The sequence below is a fragment of the Nicotiana attenuata genome, unplaced genomic scaffold (genome assembly GCF_001879085.1).
Source record: "Nicotiana attenuata strain UT unplaced genomic scaffold, NIATTr2, whole genome shotgun sequence".
Taxonomy (NCBI): Eukaryota; Viridiplantae; Streptophyta; class Magnoliopsida; order Solanales; family Solanaceae; genus Nicotiana; species Nicotiana attenuata.
In genome coordinates this window covers 663,051-687,019 of record NW_017670410.1, presented here as the reverse complement: position 1 = coordinate 687,019, position 23,969 = coordinate 663,051, and the positions used below count along the sequence as shown (strand labels likewise).

Genomic DNA, 23,969 nt, shown 5'->3' with positions numbered 1-23,969 from the left:
GGAATATAATTATTTACTTCTGCTTTCTACTGATTACTTTGCTATTCTGATTTCCTATTTTACTGCAAGAATATCGATTTCCTTGATTATCAGTAACCCGAGTATTTCTAATAATAGGCTTTGACCGAAATTCCCATTTATTGGTTAAACAATAAACTATCTTATAGTATCTTTTAGAGTTGATTGTTTCTTACAAAGAATGGATCAAGGCCACTTTTTCAATTCAAAATATACTTGAACTGTTCCAAATATATGAAATTATTTTAACATCTACTTAGTAATACAAAATTGAGATCATTAGATGATGAGAACTTACAAAAAAAGTATCTTAAATGGTTGTTAATATCTGCCGAAATATGGTGAATAGAGTTACCGGGTACATTTGATGGTAGCTGTCAGTAAGAAGCCAGCACAGTCAAAATATGTACAAAATGGTTCTGCACACCATTTTTTACAAAACGAAAAGCACATAAATCAAATGAAAGTATATGAAATTTTATTAATTAAATTTAAGATCTCTTTTTAAGTTTTGACTTTAGGCTACCGATTTCGTTGAGCAGCCTCTGCACACAAATAGAGAGCAAAATGAGCAATTTCAAATATTATATAGGCAATTCCAAAACAAATTGTTAGTGATGAATAAAGTGAAAATAAATATTAATTAAATATATGATAGTTGATAATAGCTTATGTACATATGTATGTAAGCTATTATCTTAGGTCCAACATTGGACTCTGCAAACTGTCACCAATGATTGCCTTCATACCTCATTTCCGATTAACTTATCAGACACTTCTAGAACTCTTTCTACGTATTTGCGTTGTACCAGTTGAACTAAAATATCACCAAGCAGCTTAACCAGAGTGTCGGATTCGAGCAAGGAAAATTGTATTAAATCGATTAATTTATAGTTGCTGAAATCATGTACTCCTAATAATGGTAGTGGTGAGTTAGTTGAGTCGCATAGACCAGCCATTCTGTAGATTTTTAACAAAGTTGGTGAACAATTCTATTTTACAGCAGAAAGTGTTGTGATGAGTCATCCTCTAGCTAGATTACAACCTAAACGGGTCATTTAGTAGATGATCATCCAAGTTGTCATTTGGTATATCAGAATAAAGCTAAGCTTAATCTCTTGAACCAGACTTTAAAATGGTGAAGTATAATATTTTAAAACTTTTTTTGATAATCACACATCTTGTAAATAAGTGTTACTAATTCATCTTATGAGTAGTAATATATATCATTCTTCTAAAAGTTTTTTTGTGCAGCTTTAGCGGAAAGTTGACCATACACATTCTCATATTTTAAAGAGCACGATCTGGCACTAGGCTCTTCTCAATGATTTGAGTGGTAAAGCAAGAAGTCCAGAGAATATCCTTTTGCACAAAGAAAGATGTAAGGTTGGAGGCAGAAGCCGAGCTACCGAACCCAGTAGCTTTTGCTCAAACAATGTATTTGTGTCAAAAATTTTATTAAATATATTTAAATATTAAATTTAGAACTAATTCATTAACACTCGTTATAAAATTCAGAACCCGTAAGATTGAAATCCTGACTCCGCTTCTGAGCCAACATTATTCTGAATATTATGAGAACAAATGCTACTCTATTGTTCTAAAGATGATGGATGAATACAATAGTATAAACAGAATTCCTCTAAAAAGTTATACCAAATATATGTATAATGAATAATTGGATATGTAGTATTAGTTTCATAATGGTTAAATGAGTGTAACAGTTGAGAAATGTAATGAAAAATACGAGAACATACTTGAATCCTTAATTTAAAATAGGAGAGAGAGTGTGAAAAGACAAATACTCCATAATTTGTGCATTTTGGCTGCTCATTAATTATGTGCATAATCTCTATCTGCCATTAATGTAAAAAAAATTGCCATTTATGGAATAAACAAAGAGTAGTATTATTTTCTTAAATACTTTTTAAAAAGTGATCAGCTGTGTATTTTATCCGAAGATGATATATGATACTTGTTCCATTCAAGTTTACTTGTCCACTATTGATTTGACACACTCATTAAGAAACAATAAATAGCATGGTAATTACTATATCACCCCATCTATTAAATCTTGGAAAATGAATTGAAAATAAGTAGTATACTTAATAAGAAGGGTGTAAAATGGTAAATTATCTATTGGTTTTCCAAACTAAACAAGTAAAAACGGATAACTTGACATGTCCGCATATATAACAAAAGATAAAACACAACTATATATCTGCATGCAGCAGTAGCCTCCACTGAAATTAATAACATCGTTTGTACAAGATAAAGATGTAATTGAGATATATCCGTAATTTATTGGGTGGATTAAACAAAAGGAAGCGCTCCCTACTATAATATAAGTTTCGTCGAGGTTAAGCTTCTTTTGTGTTTTTTCCTAGTCTAACTAATAATAAAATAGGTGAAAGAAGATTCATCTCTAACTTAATTGGGATGTGCTTATTGATGTTGTATACTGAGAAGAAGAATTTGACGACAAATCACCTGACCTTCTCCTTAGCATTTGCCTCATCCCATCAGCTACATGAACTGCAGGATTATTAGACTTAAAATTCCCACAAAATGACATATGAGCTTTTACAGCTTCTTCCATCCCAAGAAATTGCTTCCCTCTGTTAACTTCATATCTAACAGCTTCTGAGCATAATCCACATAGCCATTTCCCCTCAAAATTCCCTTTCACTTCATTAATGTAGTCTTTTGTGCAATCTTCTTTCAGTCCACAACAATCGCACTTTGCCAACTCTATTTCCATATCTTCAATCAAACCTCACTTTCTTCAAGTGTTTGTGGCAAATTAAGGAAGAAAAAATGGATAGTGGGAAAAGAGATGGAGGAAGTAGACAACTTATAGTAGTAAGGAAAAGGTGCCATAATTTACTCCATGTTCTAAGGGACAAACTGCAGTGGAAAAATGAGACAATTTGGCTTTGGAGGGTCCCTAAGTTGTGGCCTTAATTTCTAGCATTAAAAACAACAGCATATATTATTTTCTACTTGCCCTTGTCATTTTCTATTTTGGTAAATAACAATCGTGTTAGTTGGAGCCAATAATATGAAGTTAAAAGTTAAAAATAGTTGTAAGAAAAAAGAATTTCCCACTCCTTCCTTCTTATTTTTGGGTTTTCGTTTTTAAAGTTTCTTTTCGTTTCCTTACCCTCGGGTTATTTAATATGATCTTAGCATCAGTGAAATTATGGATCAATAATTAATGAACGATAATATTTAACAATCATAGTTTTTTTGTCTGTGGTTTATTTAAATAGTGGCTTCTTTCACTTCACCATTATACAACGTTGCTTTCGCTCAAACACTGATTTTTCATCATCATTAATTAATTAATATGAAAGAAGTGGGCAACTATTGGCCATTATTCTTAGTAGACTAGGGACTAATTATGAGATTCAATCACGATTAGTCTCGCAAAAGAAAGTACAATAAACAAATTTATGTTTTGGTTACGTTCACTTAATTAACCGATTTTTTTGGCTAAATACTATAACATAAATTGACCTTTCGAGTTTGAACCTTTGTGCCTATACGTGTTCTCCTTCGCACCAAAAGAAAAATTTCAAGAAAAAAATGAAATAAAATAAAATAAATAGCGCTACATACATTATAATTTGACTTGCCGAACTTTGTTCTATACCTATTCTAAAATTAAAGGTTGGCTTAGCAATTTAAGCCAAACCCTATTGAATAATTGATTGGGAGTTTGGCCTGTGGCCTCAAATGCCTTGATGTAAAGGTAAATTACGTGGCGTGGCAGTACTGAGTCAATTAGTAATTTACACTGTTTTGAATCTACATGAACAAATAGAAGCTTCTAGCTTGAAGAGACATCTCAAATAATGATTAGGATGTTAAACTGATTTTGCTATCAATGTACCCGATAAATGATAAAAAGCGCATATTTTTCAGTATATTTGCATATTACTTCTTGTGTGAGTCGCCATTGATTACGTGGTTTTCGAAGTGAAATATACTCATTGTGTGTTTCTTATGTGTAGGAACGAGTTTGGATGATAAATGATCAAAAGATGACAATTTGACACAAAAAGGAAGAGATGGAAAGAATCCGGAGCTCGTCCAGTCTCATGCGTGGCACAAAAACGGACACGAAAAAAGAAAAAACTGAAGGCATAAAATAGCAAAGTGAAACGAAGGAACGGATCGCTTCGCGAACTGGAAAAATTGCAAAAGCTGAGTTCGCGTCCATGAGCGCGCGATGCGCGAAGGCAGACGCGGATTCTAGCTCTCCTATCCGAGATTGGATTGTATTGGACGGCCCTCCAACCTACCTAGGTCATATAAATGCATCCTAAAACGTAACTTTGGAGGAGGAGACACTACTTTAGGGTTACAAAACACCTTTGGAGGCAAGAATATACTAGGAGCAAGGAGGAAGATTCAACCACGAGTTTTTCATTTCTTCTTCCTATTTTCTATTGCTCATTATGAATTTTAGTATTGTATTTTCACATGCTATTATAGGTAGCTAATTTATTATTTAGGATTTTGATGGAGCCCTTTGGAGTGATTCTTGTTAAGTTTGAATATAATTTAGCCTTTGAATTTCTTTACTTGTTCAACTACGTGCTTATTTCTGTTGATTGAATGGCTATCATGTCACGCCCGAACCTGGGGGGCGAGACCGGTACCCGGTGCCTCACCTAACCTTGCGTACCAACTTGCGACTAAGGGACTCTGAACATATAATGTTATACTTTGGCCATGGGGCCACATTGCAAGACAATTTGCGAAGCAAAATATAAAACTGAACGGAAACTAACGCTGACTAAACATCAATATAACGCTGGGCCGACAAGGCCGTCATAACTACTACAGCTGACAAACCAATAAAATATACATACAAGGCCTACAAGCCCAACATACTGCACTAACTGACATGATATGTCTACAAGCCTTTACTGATGGATGTACTGTGATCGGAACAGGGCCCCGACCTACCCATAACATATATACATATATACATAAGATGTACACAAAACTCAAGACCCGGCAACTCCGAAGGACATGGAGCTTACCGATCAGGCTGAACTCGGGCAAAACCTACTGAGGAGGTCTGAACCTGCACGCATGAAATGCAGCGCCCCCAGAAAAGGAACGTCAGTACGAAATAATTTACCGAGTATGTAAGGCAATAAAATAACTGAAAGCTGAAACTAAACTGATAATATGATAACTGAAAGTAGCTGGGAATCAAAGATGATCTGGAAATATACTTACCTGCTGATACTGACTCAACTCTCTCAATATAGTAAGTAAAATAAATGTCCGGCCCTATAAGCCTCGGAACGTGTAACTGCTCTGTTGTAGTAGGCTCGCTCAAAGGCGCTTGACCATACTAGGCTCTCTATCTCGGCCATTATGGGCTCGCTTATAGGCGCTCGGCCATAATAGGCTCGGTATATAACTTACCATCTGATCAGAGGTTGCCCAATAGGGACCTGCCCATCGATTGTAGCTCGATGGTGGTGAAACAACTGTAATACTGTGTGTGTATATATATATATATATGTAGACCCTCTGCTCTCTTGACTGGAAGAAGACAATACTTAACTAAATATAAAGTCCTGATAAGGGGAATACTGTAACTTATAAAACTAGGACAATGTACATAAGTTCAGTAATACGAACTTCTCTTTGTGCCTCGTTATCAAACTCACGTAGTTACGGGATCATGTCAAAATGAAGGAAAGGTTTAGCCTTAACATACCCTATCGAAATCTTTCCAATCACCAAGTTGAACTCGCATCTTCGCACCTAAATATACAACAACGATAATAATACTATCATTAAATTATGAAAGGTACAATTATCGCACAACGAACAACAAGCTTATTTTGTATTAAAACAGGCAGCATCTCCCATATAATCCTTACTTCCTCCAAATTCAAGATAACACCAACAATACAAGACACAATAATAACAACATATATACATTATTTTTCATCCTTGTATACACCATCAAATACTACAAAACAGCCCAACACACCCCAATCTTTTCATACACAAAATGACCACCGTAGTAGTGTCAAACGACCTGGAAATATTACGACGAATGACCAGCCCACCACCCTATATTTATGTGGTATTTCTCCACAACCTTCCTCCTTCAAAACTCCATAAAATAGTAGTAAAATACAAAGCCCAACAGCAACACAAAACAGTCCACAAAATAGTCCGCTACAAGTGAATAACTCGAACTCACGGCTTCCGATCACCGTCCCATGAGTTCTTACAAGTACAGAACGAATTACCATGAATTTACAGCAGAAAAAACAGATGAATGAGAGAAGTAAACTTACCTTATTTGTTGGATAACTCAGCTCCTATCTTTGTTCTTCAACTCTAGGTTTTACCTCCAATTAGAACTTGAAAGGGAGAGAAAATCAATTAGGGTTTGTGGGAAATTTTTGTGAGGATTTTTGCAGAGCTTATGTCTGGTTATTATGCCCTATTTTTAGTCTAATATATGAAGAAATAGGCCTTTAAAAGGCCTCTTTGGACGACCCGAAATGTCCCATTTTTGGGCTCTCATTTAAGCAAGTAGGCGACACACCTACTTGTCACTTAGCCGTCTGCGCAGTCTCGCAAAAATGCTCATATCTCTCTACTACGATGTCGAATTGACAAACACTTTTGCGTTAGAAAAGACTCATAGACTTCAATTTGATGGGTGGAACACCCCATAACTCTATGTAATATTGGGAGAAAATCGCAGTTACATTTGACCCAAAATTTTAGTAAAACTTATGAACGTAACTTGTGATGACTTTCATCGACTTTTGTTCCACAAATCGCTTGACTTCAAAACATAACACACGACTATCATACGACTAACCTAATTCATAACATAACCTCCTTATCATGTTAATCACTCTAGTCTCACCCCAAAAGTATATGTTATACCATTCCCAACTTGTTGACTTTCGACGAAACATGATTTTCTTCAATTCCTTTAGCTTCTGAACCTTCCAACCCTCTTTGTACTTGTTGTTCATAATCTTCAATATTTGTAACCTCCAAGGTAACTTGATTAGCTTACTTTATATACTTTCAAATGTTATCTCATTTTTGGTCCTATATTTGTTTGCTTACGATACACTTTTACGTATGAAAATATAGGGTGTAACATCATTCCCCTCTTGGGAACATTCGTCCTCGAATGTTTACTCTTGGAGACTTTGGAAAATTTTGCTTGATTCTCCTCTGTACACTAGACTAAAACCAACCTACACGCAGTTAGAAAACATACTATACATGCCACACATGGCCAATGTCTATAAATAGCAACACTTTGCCTCACACAGCGGTAAATCATAAATACTGAAAGTCAAAAATAAGAGCTTACCTGATGACCTACTAGCCTGAATAGAGCTATGCTGTAGCATCCCTCGAGCCATATCTTTAGTTTGAAATAGGTGGGGGTATTTAGACTTCAATTCTTCCTCCGCTTCCCACGTCATCTCTTCCGTATTCTTGCTTCTCCATAAAACCTTCACGGAGGCTACCTCCTTATTTCGTAGCTTGCGGATTTGTCGGTCTATGATGGCAACTGGAATTTCCTCGTATGACAAGTCCGTAATATGTACATCATCTGTGGGCACCACCCGGGTAGGATCTCCAATGCACTTCCGTAGCATAGATACGTGAAAAACCGGATGGACAAACTCCGATTCTGAGGGCAATTCTAACTCATGTTCTACTTGACCCACTCTCCAAATGATCCTATAAGGCCCAATATACCGTGGGCTAAGCTTGCCTTTCTTTCCAAACCTCATCACGCCTTACATAGGTGATACCTTTATGAATACCCAGTCATTAACCCCGAACTCTTAGTCTCGTCGCCGCACGTCAGAATATAACTTCTGACGACTTTGAGTTGTCAAAAGTTGCTCCCGGATAAGCTTTACTTTCTCTTTGGGTTGCTGAACCAGGTCTTGCCCATGTAACCCGGATTCTCCAACATCAAACCTCCCTATAGGAGATCTGCACTTACGCCCATACAAATCCTCGTACGGAGTCATCTGGATACTAGAGTGGTAACTGTTATTTTATGCAAACTCGATAAGAGGTAGATGTTCATCCCAACTTCTTTGAAAATCCAACACACATGCTCCTAACATATAGTCGAGCGTCTGAATTGTGCGCTCAGCTTGTCCATCAGTCTGTGGATGAAAAGCTATGCTGAGATTCACCCGAGTCCCTAGACCTATCTAAAATGACCTCCAAAAATGTGCTATAAACCAGGCCCCATGGTCAGATATAATAGATACTGGTACTCCGTGTAGCCGCACTATCTCCTTAATATATAACTTCGCATAATCTTCTACTGTATATGTAGATCTGACCGGTAGGAAATGGGCTGATTTCGTGAGCCTATCGACTATCACCCATATTGAATTGAACTTACGATTAGAACGAGGTAAACCCATGATAAAGTCCATGTTTATCGCCTCCCATTTCCACATCGGGATCTCTATAGTCTACATTAGCCCTCTGGGCTTCTGGTGCTCTACCTTCACCTGCTGGCAACTAGGACATTGGGTGACAAACTCAGCAATGTTCTTCTTCATATCATTTCACCAGTACACATCCTTAATGTCATGATACATCTTCGTCGACCCAGGATGGATGGAGTACCACGAATAATGTGCCTCTGACATAATCCTGTCTCGTAGCCCTGCTACATCTGGAACACACAGACGACCCCTATATCTGAGAACCCCATCTCCCTTGAGCTCTAACAACGGCTTCATCTGCTGCGGAACTCGCTCTCTCAAGTCGACCAACTCTGGGTCGTCATACTGCCTTTCCATGACTTCATCTATGAGAGATGATTTTGTAGTGTTTTGGAGTACAACTCCACCATCGTCAGAATCTACTAACCGAACCCCAAACAAGCTAATTGATGAATCTATCTAGTTAATTGTCTTTGCTCGGCCTCTACATGTGCTAAGCTACCCCATAGATCGGCGACTTAAGGCATCTGCTACAACATTAGCTTTCCGTGGATGGTAGAGAATGTTAACATCGTAATCTTTCAATAACTCAAGCCATCCCTCTGTCGCAAATTCAACTCTTTCTGCTTGAAGATATATTGTAGGCTTTTATGATCTGTAAATATATCAACATTAAAACCATATAAATAATGCCGCCATATCTTAAGTGCATGGACAACCGCAGCTAACTCGAGGTCGTGGGTCGGATAATTCCTCTCCTGCTTCCTCAACTGCCTTGAAGCATACACAATTACCTTCCCATGTTGCATTAGGACACATCCTAACCCGACACCTGAGGCATCACAATACACGGCATAACCCTTTGGACCCTCCGGAAGTGTTAGAACTGGCGTTGAGGTCAACCTGTTCTTAAGCTCTTGGAAACTCTGCTCGCAAGCCTCCGTCCATTAAAACTTAGTTGGTTTCTGCGTCAGCTTCGTCAATGGTGCCGAAAGGGAAGAAAAACCCTCTACGAACCTCCTCTAGTATCCTGCTAAGCCTAGAAAGCTATGAACCTCTGTCGAAGTGGTAGGTCTAGGCCAAGATTTCATGGCCTCAATCTTCTGAGTGTCTACCTTTATACTTCATCGGATACAATATGCCCCAAGAATGCTATAGACTTAAACCAGAACTCACATTTAGAAAACTTAGCATACAACTTACGATCACGGAGGGTTTGGAGTACCGCTCGCAGGTGGTCCGCATGCTCATCCTCTGAACGGGAATAAACCAGAATATCATCGATAAATACTATCACAAACAGATCTAAAAATGTCTAGAATAGGCTATTCGTCAAGTCCATAAATATGGCGGGTGCATTCGTTAAACCGAAGGACATGACAAGGAACTCGAAGTGGCCATATCAGGTCCTAAAGGCTGTCTTCGGAATATCTTTCTCCCGAACTCTGACCCGGTGGTACCCCTTTTCAAATCTATCTTTGAAAAGCATCTAGCCCCCTAAAACTGATCAAACAAGTCATCGATCCTTGGAAGTGGATACTTATTATTAATAGTTACCTTGTTCAGCTGCCTATAATCGATACAAATCCTCAGCGAGCCATCTTTCTTCCGCACAAACAGTACTGGTGCACCCCAAGGTGAGGTACTGGGCTTGATGAAACCTTTCTCCAGCAAATCTTTTAACTGCTCCTTCAACTCCTTCAATTCGACAAGTGCCATTCTATATGGAGGGATGGATATTGGTTGAGTTCCTGGAAGCAAATCGATGCTAAAATCAATCTCTTGCTCTGGAGGAATACCTGGAAGCTCATCTGGAAACACATTTGCATACTCTTTGACTATGGGATTAGACTGAAGTGTAGGTATCTCAGCATCTGCATCTCTAACTCGCACAATATGATAAATGCACCCTTTTGCAATCATTTTCCTCGCCTTCAGATAGGAAATAAACCTACCTCTAGGTTTCGCTGTATTACCTACCCATTCAAGGACTGGATCACCCGAAAAATGAAATCTGGCTGTCTTTTCTCGGCAATTAACTATGGCATAGCAAGCTGCCAACCAGTCCATGCCCATGATAGCATCAAAATCCATCATCTCTAGCTCAACTAGGTTGGCTGAGGTCTGACAACTACAAACTGTCACCGTACAACCTCGGTAAACCCGTCTAGCAATAATCGGTTCGCCAATTGGTGTAGATACCGCAAAAGGATCACCTAGTATTTCAAGCACTATACCAAACTTCCCCGCGACAAATGGAGTAATATACGACAGAGTAGATCCTGGGTCTATCAAGGCATAAGCATGTGAGAGCAAATGGTCAATATACCTGTCACAACGTCTGGTAAAGACTCCTGGTCCTATCGACCCGCTAAAGCATGGATACAGTTATGATTACCACCTGAACTGGAACCTCTGCCTCTACCTCGACCTCTACCAGCCAAAGACTGATACTCGCAACCTGAATGATGCACGGACATAGATGATCCTATTATTGAACTTACTGGTTGTGTCATTCCCCCAGAATCTCTATTTGGGCAATCTTGCATCATATGCCCCGGATGCCAACATATATAACAAGCTTCAGGACCTGCTCGGCATTGGCCCAAATGTCCTCTACCACATATGTCACACTGCGGCAGAAATGACCATATCTGCAGAACGTCCTTGTTGCGGCAAACCCGACGCTCGTGAGCTCTCACCTGGTCCTGACTGAGTATAGTGGTCATACCTATAACCCTGTAACTGAGATGACGAAGGCCTAGGTGGCCGTCCGGAGTACTAGGGCCTATAACTACCCTGAGATTGCTCCTGAGACCTGGGAAATCTCATCCTCTTACGCTGCCCTTGCTCAGTCCTCTCTGTACAATGCTGCCGATGCCTACCCCTTTCTATATTCTGGGCGAATGCCTGAATCCGGGAGATATCCATACTATCTTTCACTGCAGCAGTGGCACATGCCTCGGTCAACTCTGGGGCCAACCCTGCTATAAACCTGTGAATCCTGTCCCGTATAGTAGCAACTATAGATGGTGCATATCTGTCCAATGAGTCAAAACGGAGACTATACTCTCGAACACTCATATTGCTCTGCTTGAGGGCTAGAAATTGATCAACTCGAGCCTGTCGGATATCCCTTGGTAAGTACTGGTCAAGGAAGGTATCTGAAAAATTCTCCTAAATAGCTGGAGGTGCATCACGTCCCTTGGACCTCTCCCATCCCTCATACCAAAGGATGGCTATATCTTGTAGTCAAAAAGTTGCTAGATCAACTGCCTCTTTCTCCGTGGCATACATAACCCGAAAGATCCTGTGAAGTTGATCCATAAAATCCTGCGGGTCCTCCCTCTGATTTGTCCCCGTGAACTCTGGGGGACTCAAAGCAATAAACTCTCAGACCCTTGAACTCCCAGCCCCCTTAGAAGATCCTGCACTAGCTGATGCCCTAGCCTGTTGATGGGTAGCTACCAACTGTGTCAACAAATGCACCGCAATCCTCAAATTCTGATCTGGTGGAAGTGGAGGGGGAACTGGATGTGCGGTATCCCTAGGAATCTCCTCAAGTGGTGGAGGAGCCGGTAAAGGCTGAGTAGGGGTCTCGCCATGGGCCTCAGACTGGGCCCCATCTACTAGGGGTACCCTGCTGATCCCCTCACCTGTTGCTGTATCTCTCCTCTGGCTAGCCGTAGTCTTCCTAGTCACCGTCATCTGTGCATACAAACACCAACACGTAAGTTTAACATAAATTTCCAATAACTCAGTTCTATAGCACGATTTAGATTTGAAAGAAGGGTAACCAACTCCTAAATGCCCTGTAGTTCCCTGCTTATATAATGTGGTGCAAAACACATCTAAAAACAAGACCCTACTAGACACGGCTTGTAGACTCCCTAGAACAGAACTGTTCTGATACCAAGTTTGTCACACGTGGAACCTGGGGGGCGAGACCGGCACCCGGTGCTTCACCTAACCTTGCGTACCAATTTGCGACTAAGGGACTCTGAACATATAATGTCATACTTTGGCCATGGAGCCACATTGCAAGATAATTTACGAAGCAAAATATATCACTTAACGGAAACTAACGCTGACTAAACAATATAATGCTGGGCCGACAAGGCCGTCATAACTACTACAGTTGACAAACCAACAAAATATACATACAAGGCCTACAAGCGCAACATACTTTACTAACTAACAGGATATGTCTACAAGCCTCTACTAATAGATGTACTGTCATTATAACAGGGCCCCGACCTACCCATAACATATATATATATATATATATATATATAAGATGTATACAAAACTCTAGACCCGGCAACTCCGAAGGACGTGGAGCTTACCAATTAGGATGAACTCGGGCAACACCTACTGAGGAGGTCTACCCGTCTCTCTGTTTGAACCTGCACGCATGAAATGCAGTGCCCCCAAAAACGGGACATCAGTACGAAATAATGTACCGAGTATGTAAGGCAATAAAATAACTGAAAGCTGAAACTGAACTGATAATATGATAACTAAAAGTAGCTGGGAGTCAAAGATGATCTGGAGATATACTTACCTGTTGATACTGACTCAACTCTTTCAATATAAAAAGTAAAATAAATGCTCGGCCCTATAAGTCTCGGAACGTGTAACTACTCTGCCGTAGTAGGCTCGCTCATAGGCGCTCGACCATACTAGGCTCTCTATCTCGGCCATTCTGGGATCACTCATAGGCGCTCGGCCATAATAGGCTCGGTATATAACTTACCATCTGATCAGAGGTTGCCAAATAGGGGCCTTCCTATCGATTATAGCTCGATGGTGGTGAAAACACTGTAATACTGTAATAATATATATNGAAAATACTGTAATATTGTATATATATATATATAACCTCTGCTCTCTTGACTGGAAGAAGACAATACTTAACTGAATATAAAGTCCCGATAAGGGGGAATACTGTAACTTATGAAACTAGGATAATGTACATAAGTTCAGGAATACGAACTTCTCTTTATGCCTCGTTATCAACTCACGTAGTTACGGGATCATGCCAAAATGAAGGAAAGGTTTAGCCTTAACATACCTTATCACAATCTTTCCAATCACTAAGTTCAACTCGCCTCTTCGCACCTTAATCTACAACAACGATAATAATAATATCATTAAGTTACGAAAGGTACAACTATAGCACAACGAACGACAAGCTTATTTTGTATTAAAACGGGCAGCATCTCCCCTATAATACTTACTTCCTCCAAATTCAGGATAACACAAACAAAACAAGAACACAACAATAACAACATATATACATTATTTTCTAGCCTTATTACACCATCAAATACTACAAAACAGCCCAACGCACCCCAATCTTTTCATACACAAAATAACCACCGTAGTAGTGTCAACGACCCGGAAATGTTACGACGATTGACCAGCCTATCACCCTATATTTATGTGGTGTTTCTCCACACCCTTCTTCCTCCAAAACTCCACAAAACAGTAGTAAAACCCGCATCCGAACAGCAATACAAAACAGTCCACAAAATAGTCCGCTATAAGTGAATAACTCGAAGCCTTCCGATCACCGTCCCGTGAGTTCTTACAAGTATAGAACGACTTACCATGAATTTAAAGCAGGAAAAAAGGACGAAAGAGAGCAGTAAACATACCTTATTTGTTGGATAACTCAGCTCCTATCTTGGTTCTTCAAACTCTAGGATTTAACTCCAATTAGAACTTGAAAGGGAGAGAAAATCAATTAGGGTTTGTGGAAAGTTTTTGGGAAGATTTTTGCAGAGCTTATGTCTAGTTATTATGCCCTATTTTCAGTATAATATATGAAGAAAATAGGACTTTAAAAGGCCTCTTTGGACGACCCGAAATGGCCCATTTTTGCGCTCTCATTTAAGCAAGTATGTGAGACACCTACTTGTCACCTAGCCGTCTACGCAGTCTCGCAAAAACTCTCATATCTCTCTACTCCGTCGTTGTATTGACAAATGGTTTAATGCGTTAGAAAATAGACTCATTGTATTCAATTTGATGGGTGAAACACCCCATAACTCTAAGTATATTGGGAGAAAATCGCAGCTACATTTGACCCAAGTTTTAGCAAAACTTATGAACATAACTTGTGATGACTTTTGTCGACTTTTGTTCCACAACTTGCTGACTTCAAAACATAACACACGACTATCATACGACTAACCTAATTCATAACATAACCTCCTTATCATGTTAAGCACCCTAGTCTCACCCCAAGAGTACATGTTATAACATTTCTAACTTGTCGACTATCGACGAAACATGGTTTTCTTCAATTCCTTTAGCTTCTGAACCTTCCAACCCTTTTTCTACTTTTTGTTCATGATCATCAATATTTGTAACCTCCGAGGTAACATGATTAACTTACTTTATATACTTTCAAATGTTATCTCATTTTTGTTCCTATATTAGTTTACTTACGAAACACTTTTACGTATGAAAACATAGGGTGTAACATCATTCCCCCCTTGGAAACATTCGTCCTCAAATGTTTACTCTTGGAGACTTTGGAAAATATTTCCAGAGTCTCCTCCGTACACTAGACTAAAACCAACCTGCACACAGTTAGAAAACATACTATGCATGCCACACATGGCCAATGTCTTTAAATAGTAACACTTTGCCTCACACAGCTGTAAATCATAAATACTGAAAGTCAAAAATAAGAGCTTACCTGATGACCTACTAGCCTGAATAGAGCTGTGCTGTAGCATCCATCTCGAGCCATATCTTCAGTTTGAAATAGGTGGGGGTATTTAGACTTCATTTCTTCCTCCGCTACCCACGTCATCTCTTTCACATTCTTTCTTCTCCATAAAACCTTCACGGAGGCTACCTCCTTATTTCGTAGCTTGCGGATTTGTCGGTCTAGGATGGAAACTGGAATTTCCTCGTATGACAAGTCCTCTGTAATCTGTACATCATCTATGGGCTCCACTCGGGTAGGATCTCCAATGCACTTCCGTAGCATAGATACTTGAAAAACCGGATGGACAAACTCCAATTCTGAGGGCAATTCTAACTCGTGCTACTTTTCCCACTCTCCAAACGATCCTATAAGGCTCAATATACCTTGGGAAAAGCAAGTAGGTGACACACCTACTTGTCACCTAGCCGTTTGCGCAGTCTCGCAAAAACGCTCATATCTCTCTACTCGGATGTTTTTAATGTGTTAGAAAACAGACTCATAGATATTCAATTTTATGGGTAGAACACCCCATAAATCTAAGTATATTGGGAGAAAATTGCAGTTACATTTGACCCAAATTTCAGTAAAACTTATGAACATAACTTGTGATGACTTTCATCGAATTTTGTTACACAACTCTCATGACTTCAAAACATAACACACGACTATCGTACGACTAACCTAATTCATAACATAGCCTCCTTATCATGTTAAGCACCCTAGTCTCACCTCAAAAGTACATGTTATAACATTCCCAATATGTCGACTTTCGACGAAACATGGTTTTCTTCAATTCCTTTAGCTCTCGAACCTTCCAACCCTCTTTATATTTGTTGTTCATGATCTTCAATATTTTTAACCTCCGAGGTAACATGATTAACTTACTTTATATACTTTCAAATATTATCTCATATTTTGTCCTACATTAGTTTGCTTACGACACATTTTTACGTATGAAAATATAGGGTGTAACACATCTGTAAACGACAAAATTGGAGGGTCCAATTTCTCATCATTTAAAAAACTTCGGAAGGTCACCTCGAAGGCTCGAGGCCACAGCTGAATATCCTCCCTCGAGGATCGTCGAAACCCGACCCCAGGATGATGCAGACCTCGATTATGATAAAGATGGGGAGTTCCCAAGGCGCACGGCTAAGACTGACGGGGCCTAGCCGGTCTACTCTGAACCCAAATCAGGGTGTCATGTCTAGTTGTCACATCCCACATCTTTACAATTAATGCATTTTGTACTATGTAGGGACTCCCCTCCTATATAAAGGGGACCCTTGTCATTTTGTAGGTCTGTTGCTCCAATTACTCCACACAATATATAGAAGAACATTCTCTTTTCTCTCTAACATATTCTCTTGATATTATTGCTCTTATTTATTACATTCATACTTGTTCTTCATTTATTGCTTATAATTGGCCATAAAAAGCCTTCGTTGATTATCTTACAACTGTTAGCCCTTCCCCGGTTACCCTTAATAGCTCGAGCCCGAGCCCTGAAATCGACCTCGAGACCCCGTATCGGTCTGCCCGAGGCCCAAATTGGCCAGCTCATTGGTTTGATTATATCCCTATCTTTAGCTCGCATTTCGTCTCTAAATTCCATACACATAGCATCATCCGGATAAACAACTAGCATAAAAATAGATCACGTACTTTTAGAGTCCCATCAACAAATTTAATTGTTATTACCATTTTCACGGTAAACAGTTTGGCGCCACCGTGGGGCTAAAAATAATAGTGATTATTTTCTTGCTGGTTTCATCACATAACGCAAGTTATCTTTCACACTTTTCTTGTCCAAGATCTTCGGTTGCAGGCTAAAATGTCTGATTCAGTAAACGACAATATTGAGAACCACAGAGAAAATGGTGTGGCCATTCCAGGTGTTCGTGAGCCACCGCAAAATCTTGAGAACGTGCTAGGACCGATTCCGGCGGACGGAATCTCATGCGACGCTCGACACGTCGAAATAAGCTCCCACACTAACAGGAGCATACACCAAGGCGACCAACAGGAAGCCCAAAAAACCCCTGCTCGGGAAGAACGGGAAGTTACCCTTCATGTTATTTTTGAAATGTTGCAGGCACAACAGCTGGCTATTGCTCAGCTGCAAAGTCACCAGAAAACTCCTAACACGGCAGCACCGGGGACAGCTCCCCTGGCCGAACAGGTACCGGAGAGGTCAAGCAATAATGGGTCGATAGCCGATCCCGCCATCGTAAAGATGCTCGAAGACCTCACCAGAAGGATCGAATCGGGCGAAAAAATGATAGAAGCCAACGATAAGAAGGTCAAGACTTACAACTCAAGGGTTGACCAAATTCCAGGAGCGCCCCCGATTTTGAAAGGTGTGGATTCGAAGAAGTTCGTACAAAGGCCGTTCCCAGAGGATGCGGCCCCGAAACCCATTCCAAAGAAGTTCAGAATGCAAGAACTCCCTAAATACAACGGGACCTCAGACCCCAATGAGCACGTTACGGCTTACACTTGCGCAGTAAAGGGCAACAACATAAAAGACGATCAGATCGAGTCCGTCTTGCTGAAAAAATTCAGAGAAATGCTTTCTAAAGGGGCGATGATGTGGTATCATAACTTGGCCCCAAACTCTATAGACTCATTTGCCATGTTGGCGGATTCCTTCATGAAGGCGCATGCCGGGGCCATCAAGGTGGCCACCAGGAAATCCGATGTCATTAAAATCAAGCAGAGGGAGAACGAAATGCTACAGGAATTTGTGTCTCATTTTCAAATGGAAAGAATAGAACTACCACCGGTCTCGGATGATTGGGCGGTACGGCCTTTACTCAAGGTCTGAATGGGCGAAGCTCGGTAGCTTCGAAGCAGCTGAAAGATAATCTGGTCAAATATCTCGCCGTGACCTGGTTGGACGTCCATAACCGATATCAATCAAAAATCAGGGTCAAGGATGACCACCTAGGAGCCCCCTCAGGTTCAGTATATCCCAGCAGGCTTCTGATGAAGGAGCCAAAGCCAAATGAAGAAAGATATTAGCCATACAGCGAGGATAGAAGGAACGCCCCGAGGCACAATCCGCCTCGCAGTGGTCGACTGATGAACCAAGGATAGAATCCTCGGGGACTCATCAACAAATCCGGGTTCGATATAAACACAGGGCCGACTGAGGCACCCCGCTTATCAGAATACAACTTCAACATCGACGTATCGGACATCGTGTTCGCCATCAGCAAAATCAGAGACGCCAAATGGCCCAAGCCTGTACAGTCGGATCCTTCACAAAGGAACTACAACTTAGTATGCGAGTTTCACAACACACACGGACACAGGACCGAGGATTGCCGGCAACTCCAGGAGGAAGTGTCCCGGTTACTCGACAACGGTCACCTTCGGGAATTCCTCAACGACCGAGCTAAAAATCAGTTCCGAGAAAGAGAAATAACCAAAAAGAACAAAGCGGACGAACCACAACATGTCATCCACAAGATCTTTAGGAGACGCCCTCGACTGTATTTGAATAAGGGACCGCATCGCGTCCACCGAACGAACACCAAGATCTAAAGGCGCCATCGCCACTGAGGTATAATCATCTGCCTTTTTCATTTTATATTTCATGATAAATTTTGTATAGGCCCCCGACCGAAGCAGTCGAAATGCTGACCCGGCTCGAAGACCTTAGGGTTTCGAAGCGTCCGTTGCACTCTTTTCCTTTGATCGACTTTTTATCCCGAAGAGGGTTTTTCTGGCAAAGTTTTTAACGAGGCAACGCCCACGCGCTACCTAAGGAAGACTCAACAAGTATTCGACGATTCCTTTGCAATCAACCTCGAATACTAGAGGGCATCCCCCCAGGGTCCCAATAGTAAAATGATGTATCAGGCCAAACGGTCGACCGAACCGTGCCTATATACTCGGTCCCCCGACAACGAAACAAAGTATACTTGTGCCGAGAAATCAAAGAATACCTTTTGTCAAAGCATCTCATACTCCAAAGGAAACTCAACATTTTCGCCAAAACGATTCCTCCATCAAAAACGTCCCGAGTACTCCGAAGACTGGCGTCAACAATTCGGCATCCGCATGACCTCAGGGTCGGAGCTCCAAACTCATAAACCCTCAATGAGGCAGCATGAAAATTAGGAAACATCTTTGAGGCCAAAAGTGCCCCGAACACTCGAGGACTGGCGTCAAAATCTCAAAAATCGCACAACCCTCAGGGTCGGGATCTCCGAAATTGTAAGCCCTCAATGAGGCAATACAAAGTCTACAAATAACGGCTTCCGAGCCAAGGTACCCTCGATGACTCGGAGACTGTCGCCAATCGCCATTCATTAAAAAACCCGAGGCCATAAGACCTCGAGCGGGCAGACTCGGTCTCGTAAGACCTACATAAGGCAATAACAAAACTGTAAGACCTCAAGCAATCATGGACAATACTTGTACCAAGTATCCAAAACTGTAAGACCTCAAAGGCATGAAAAATTTGTAAGACCTTACTACATACATAAACTCGATCCCGAAGTTTAGGCTATATATCGAACTTGTAAGACCCCTAAAAAGGCATACCCTTGATATAGAGACCTAAACTACTTCACTCGGGACCAAAATGGCTCCAACCAAGCACAAATGACTACGGTCATACGGCTGTACCAGCCGAACTAACGCGACTCGGGGACGCCCGACCGTCGCTACAAAATCACAGGCCATTACTTCGAATCTACTTCGAAAAGAACCGGTTAAACAGGCTACCCTCGACATAGGCAAAAGAGCTTCAACCATGTCAGCTCCACATCATTGGCTTCGAGATACTCAGCCTCCAAGCCAAACCTCCCGAGGTGCTCGATCATCACCACGAAACGACTCGAAATCGAGGTTCTTCCTGAACCGACGACGGGTCAGAAAAATATTACTCCAAAAGTCCTTAACGAGAGGAAAATAAAGCCAATAAAAGGTCGCTTCGACCCAAGGCGTAAGAGCCATTGTCGCCAGCCTACACAGATCCAAAAACTTGAGGGTCGATTGAGCTCGAGCCGAAACCCGACTCGGAGACTGAACCCAAAACACTTAACTACATATGCCTAAAGGTATGGCGTAAGAGCCATAGACGCCAGCCCGCATAAAAGGTCGCATCAACCGAGCGCGTAAGAGCCCCCGGGCCAGCCTAATGAGCGTCAGGGCCACGCACATAAAAGATCGCTTCGATCAAAGGCGTAAGAGCCATTGTCGCCAGCCCACGCAAACATAAAATCTTAAGGGTCAAATGGGCTCGATTCGGAATCCGACTCAGGGACCAAACCCAAAATAGTTGAGCAAAAGCATAAGAGCTCAAACGCCAGCCTATACTAAAGGTCGCAACGACCGAGCGCGTAAGAGCCCCCAGGCCAGCCTAATGAGCCCCAGGGCCATATCACGAATCTAAGGATTCTCACCGACTCTAAGACTAGTTCACCTAGCCAAATTTGAGACAGAAAGGGGTACAGAAGAAGTAAAGCCACAATGATTTCTTTGATGTGCATGCGCGAAAAAACACATTCTCCATCTACAAACATGCTCAGAAATTGCTACATACAAAATGGCAAAATCTATGCCCTACCCCTGAGAGCTACGGCCTACCGGCCTCATCTTCACTCTCCTCGGTGCCAGACAGAAGCAACCGAGCATCGCGCTCGTCCGCCCTCGCTCGTGCCAACTCTTCTGAGAGAACAAAACCCCTAGCGCGGATCTCCTCGAGAATCTTTCTTCGAGACTTGCAACAAGCATATTTTTTTATCCTCTCCTCGCGATCGAGGATCCTCCTCAACTCGGCTTGAGCAGTGGTAGTGTCCTTCAAATAAATTGCCATCTCCTGATCAGCCTTAGTTCGGCTCAGTGTTGCTCCGGTCCGGGCATCGACGATCTCAACCCTAACCTTAGAAAGCTCGGATTCGAGCTTCGTGATCATATCCGCTTGAAACAAAGCATTATCACGAGCTAAGCGGAGTTGAACCTCGAAGGCAGGAACTTTAGCCAAGGCATCCTTCTCCTCTGAAGTCTGAACCTCCGCCCGAGCTCTTAGCTTGTCACAACCATTCTTGACTCGGTTGGCTTCATCCCGAAGATGTTCCAGGGCTTCTGTCTTTTTCTGTAACTGGGATAGACGAAGTGTTAGCCTCAGAAGCTAAAAGGCGGAACGCACACGCACCCGGGACGGAAAATCACCTGCTCCATCAAGTAGCTCTCATAATTCGAGCTCCGGCACGTCTCATATCGCAAGTGCGCCAGCTCGACTTCCTTTTCCTCGCAAAGGAGCCTGAGGGATCTATCCTCATCCAGAGCTTTCCGGAGCCTGGCTCCATGACGGAGCAGCTCAGACCTAAGCCTGTCAAAAGCCTGCAAAAGAAAACTCGATAAGGAAAGAAAGACGCGGGATTCAAAAGGCCTATGTCGAAACTCACCGCGAAGTGAAGCCGGTGGACTTCCTCGAAGGCCGAGGGCAAATCTGTTAATCTAGTCCCCTCAGCCCTGGAAGAAGCGACTCCGGTCAAGGCACGATCGCTCGGAGAAACCACCTTTCCAGAATCAAGAACTACGGGCGCGGTGGGATCAATGGCATTTCCGTCTCGAAGCCCCGGTCGCGTTTCGCCTCACTGTGAGCGCCATCGCCCTGCGAACGCATATCCCGCTTATTATTGTCATTCTTTAGCCCAGGAGCTGGCAATCCCTCCCCCTTTCCGGAGGAGCACTGCCTCGCCTCAAAAGGCTCTCCGATACCTACGGCAGCAAGATTAATACACAGAAAGGGAAAATGTCTCTCCAAATGAGCGAAGGGTAAGGAAAAAGTAGTACAAACACACACCGTGATGTTTTGCCTCCCATCTGCCCCGGCATAAAGTTCGCCACTTGCGCTCGTCGCAAGTCGAGTGGGTCGCCAGCTTCCGGACCCAACCAGGCAGATCAGGAACGTCGCCTGGCACCCATGAAACCGCTACAGAAAAGGAAAAAACACGGTTACAAAACTAGCTTTTGCCATAATGAATTTGAGAAGGGACGGGATGTACCACTTACGTGTATAATTCCATTCCTCGGGGAATAGCATAAGTTCAACAGGGATAACGTTAGTAGTCCAGACCTGGACGAACCGACTCATCCACTCCCGATCTCCATCTTCCTCATCGTCAACAACGAAGGGCATGGTCGACCGACATCGCAAGGTTAGCACACCTCGGTGGTGAAAGGGCCAATACAGCCTAATGAGATGACTGAACGTAAATTCAAGCCCCGCCTTCTCCGCAAAGAACCTCATCATCAACACTACTCGCCTGAACAACAGATGTATCTGCGCCAAGGAAACCCGATACTTTAAACAGAAGTCGAGCACAACCCTATCGAGGGGGCTCAGTGTGAAAGGATACGTGTACATGTTCATGAATCCATCAACGTGATCTGAGATGCCTTCATCTGGGGAAAGTGTCTGTAACACTACTCTCTCCCCCCATCCACAGTCTCTCATCACTAACTCAAGGTGACCCTCTCCTATCAAAGAAATAATCTTCAAGGTAAACTCTCTTGATCCTGAGCATCGGGGGAAGAATTCTCCCCTCTCTGCCGAACAGGCCCCGATGTAGCAGTCATGGCTATGGCGAGGCTAAAGAACTGAAGCAGGAACCTGTGCAAATGCTTCGGTGCTGAGGTAATGAATGGCTCAACGCTGAAACGGGAGGATAACTATCTAAAATAGTGAGATCTCTAAAGGAGCGGAAGCGGCCCTATATATGGAAAGAAACGGCAGCGACCCACCTGCCCAAGAAGCTGACAGCATCGTCGCCAATCCCTAGGTGGTACCCAACCTCGAGGATCTCAATCTGAAAGAAGATAGCTCCAAGAAGCTGACAGCATCGTCGCCAATCCCGAGGTGGTACCCGACCTCGAGGATCTCCATCTGAAAGAAGATAGCTCCAAGAAGCTGACAGCATCGTCGCCAATCCCGAGGTGGTACCCAACCTCGAGGATCTCCATCTGAAAGAAGATAGCTCCAAGAAGCTAACGGCATCATCGCCAACCCCGAGGTGGTACCCGACCTCGAGGACCTCCATCAAAGAGAGGAATTGTGCTCCAGGAAGCCAATGACATCGTTACAAGTCTCGATGTGGTGCCCGACCTCGGGGACTTTTAGCAAAAGGGAATCAGTCTCAAAGGAAATAAACATTCGAGCTCCACCCATATAGGCTTGGCCCCGAGGCACCGCTGAGCTCGGATAAACCCTCCTCCAGGATCTATCTAGAGCGCCTCAAGGCTATCAACTCTAATTTCAAAACAGGTTTCCGAGAGGTCCGGATTTGTGCGAACCTCCACCCGAGGACTGCCCTCGAAAGTTCAAAGGCAATCCATGTCCATGGACCTCCGAGCAAATTTCTCCTCAAAGGTTGCCACGGAGCCTAAATGGTAATTCGCGATTTTAAAGCTCAAAGCGTTGCATTTATTCGACTCAAAGTAAGGGGTCCGAAGACCCGGGCTTATCGGCCCGATCCAGGCTCGAAATTGGCACGGACCGGTAGAGCCATACATTCGGAATCTTCATAAACAAAAATAAAAGGAAACACAGCAAGCGTCAAAGACAAAATTGGGGAAACATCTTTGTATTCATAAACATCCAATTACAAAAGCCCACGAAGGGTCCTTACATATGATTACAAAAGCCCGCAAGGGGTCCTTACACAGAAACAAAGAGGCGAAAAGGTATGCATATAGTAAAAGCCTAGAAGCCT

The 23,969-nt window shown here is 42.2% G+C and overlaps 1 protein-coding gene across 1 annotated transcript; it reads right to left on the bottom strand.

Moving 5' to 3' along the window:
- Positions 1-2,228: 2,228 nt before the first annotated feature.
- Positions 2,229-2,961, bottom strand: LOC109239039. The gene has a single exon (XM_019405542.1). It carries the CDS (start codon positions 2,777-2,779, stop codon positions 2,444-2,446), a length of 336 nt encoding a protein of 111 aa, XP_019261087.1. The 5' UTR covers positions 2,780-2,961; the 3' UTR covers positions 2,229-2,443.
- Between the last annotated feature and the right edge of the window lie 21,008 nt (positions 2,962-23,969).

Bases quoted from the DNA above. Each gene is read 5' to 3' on its own strand.
- LOC109239039 (XM_019405542.1), bottom strand. From the start codon at position 2,779: ATGGAAATAGAGTTGGCAAAGTGCGATTGTTGTGGACTGAAAGAAGAT.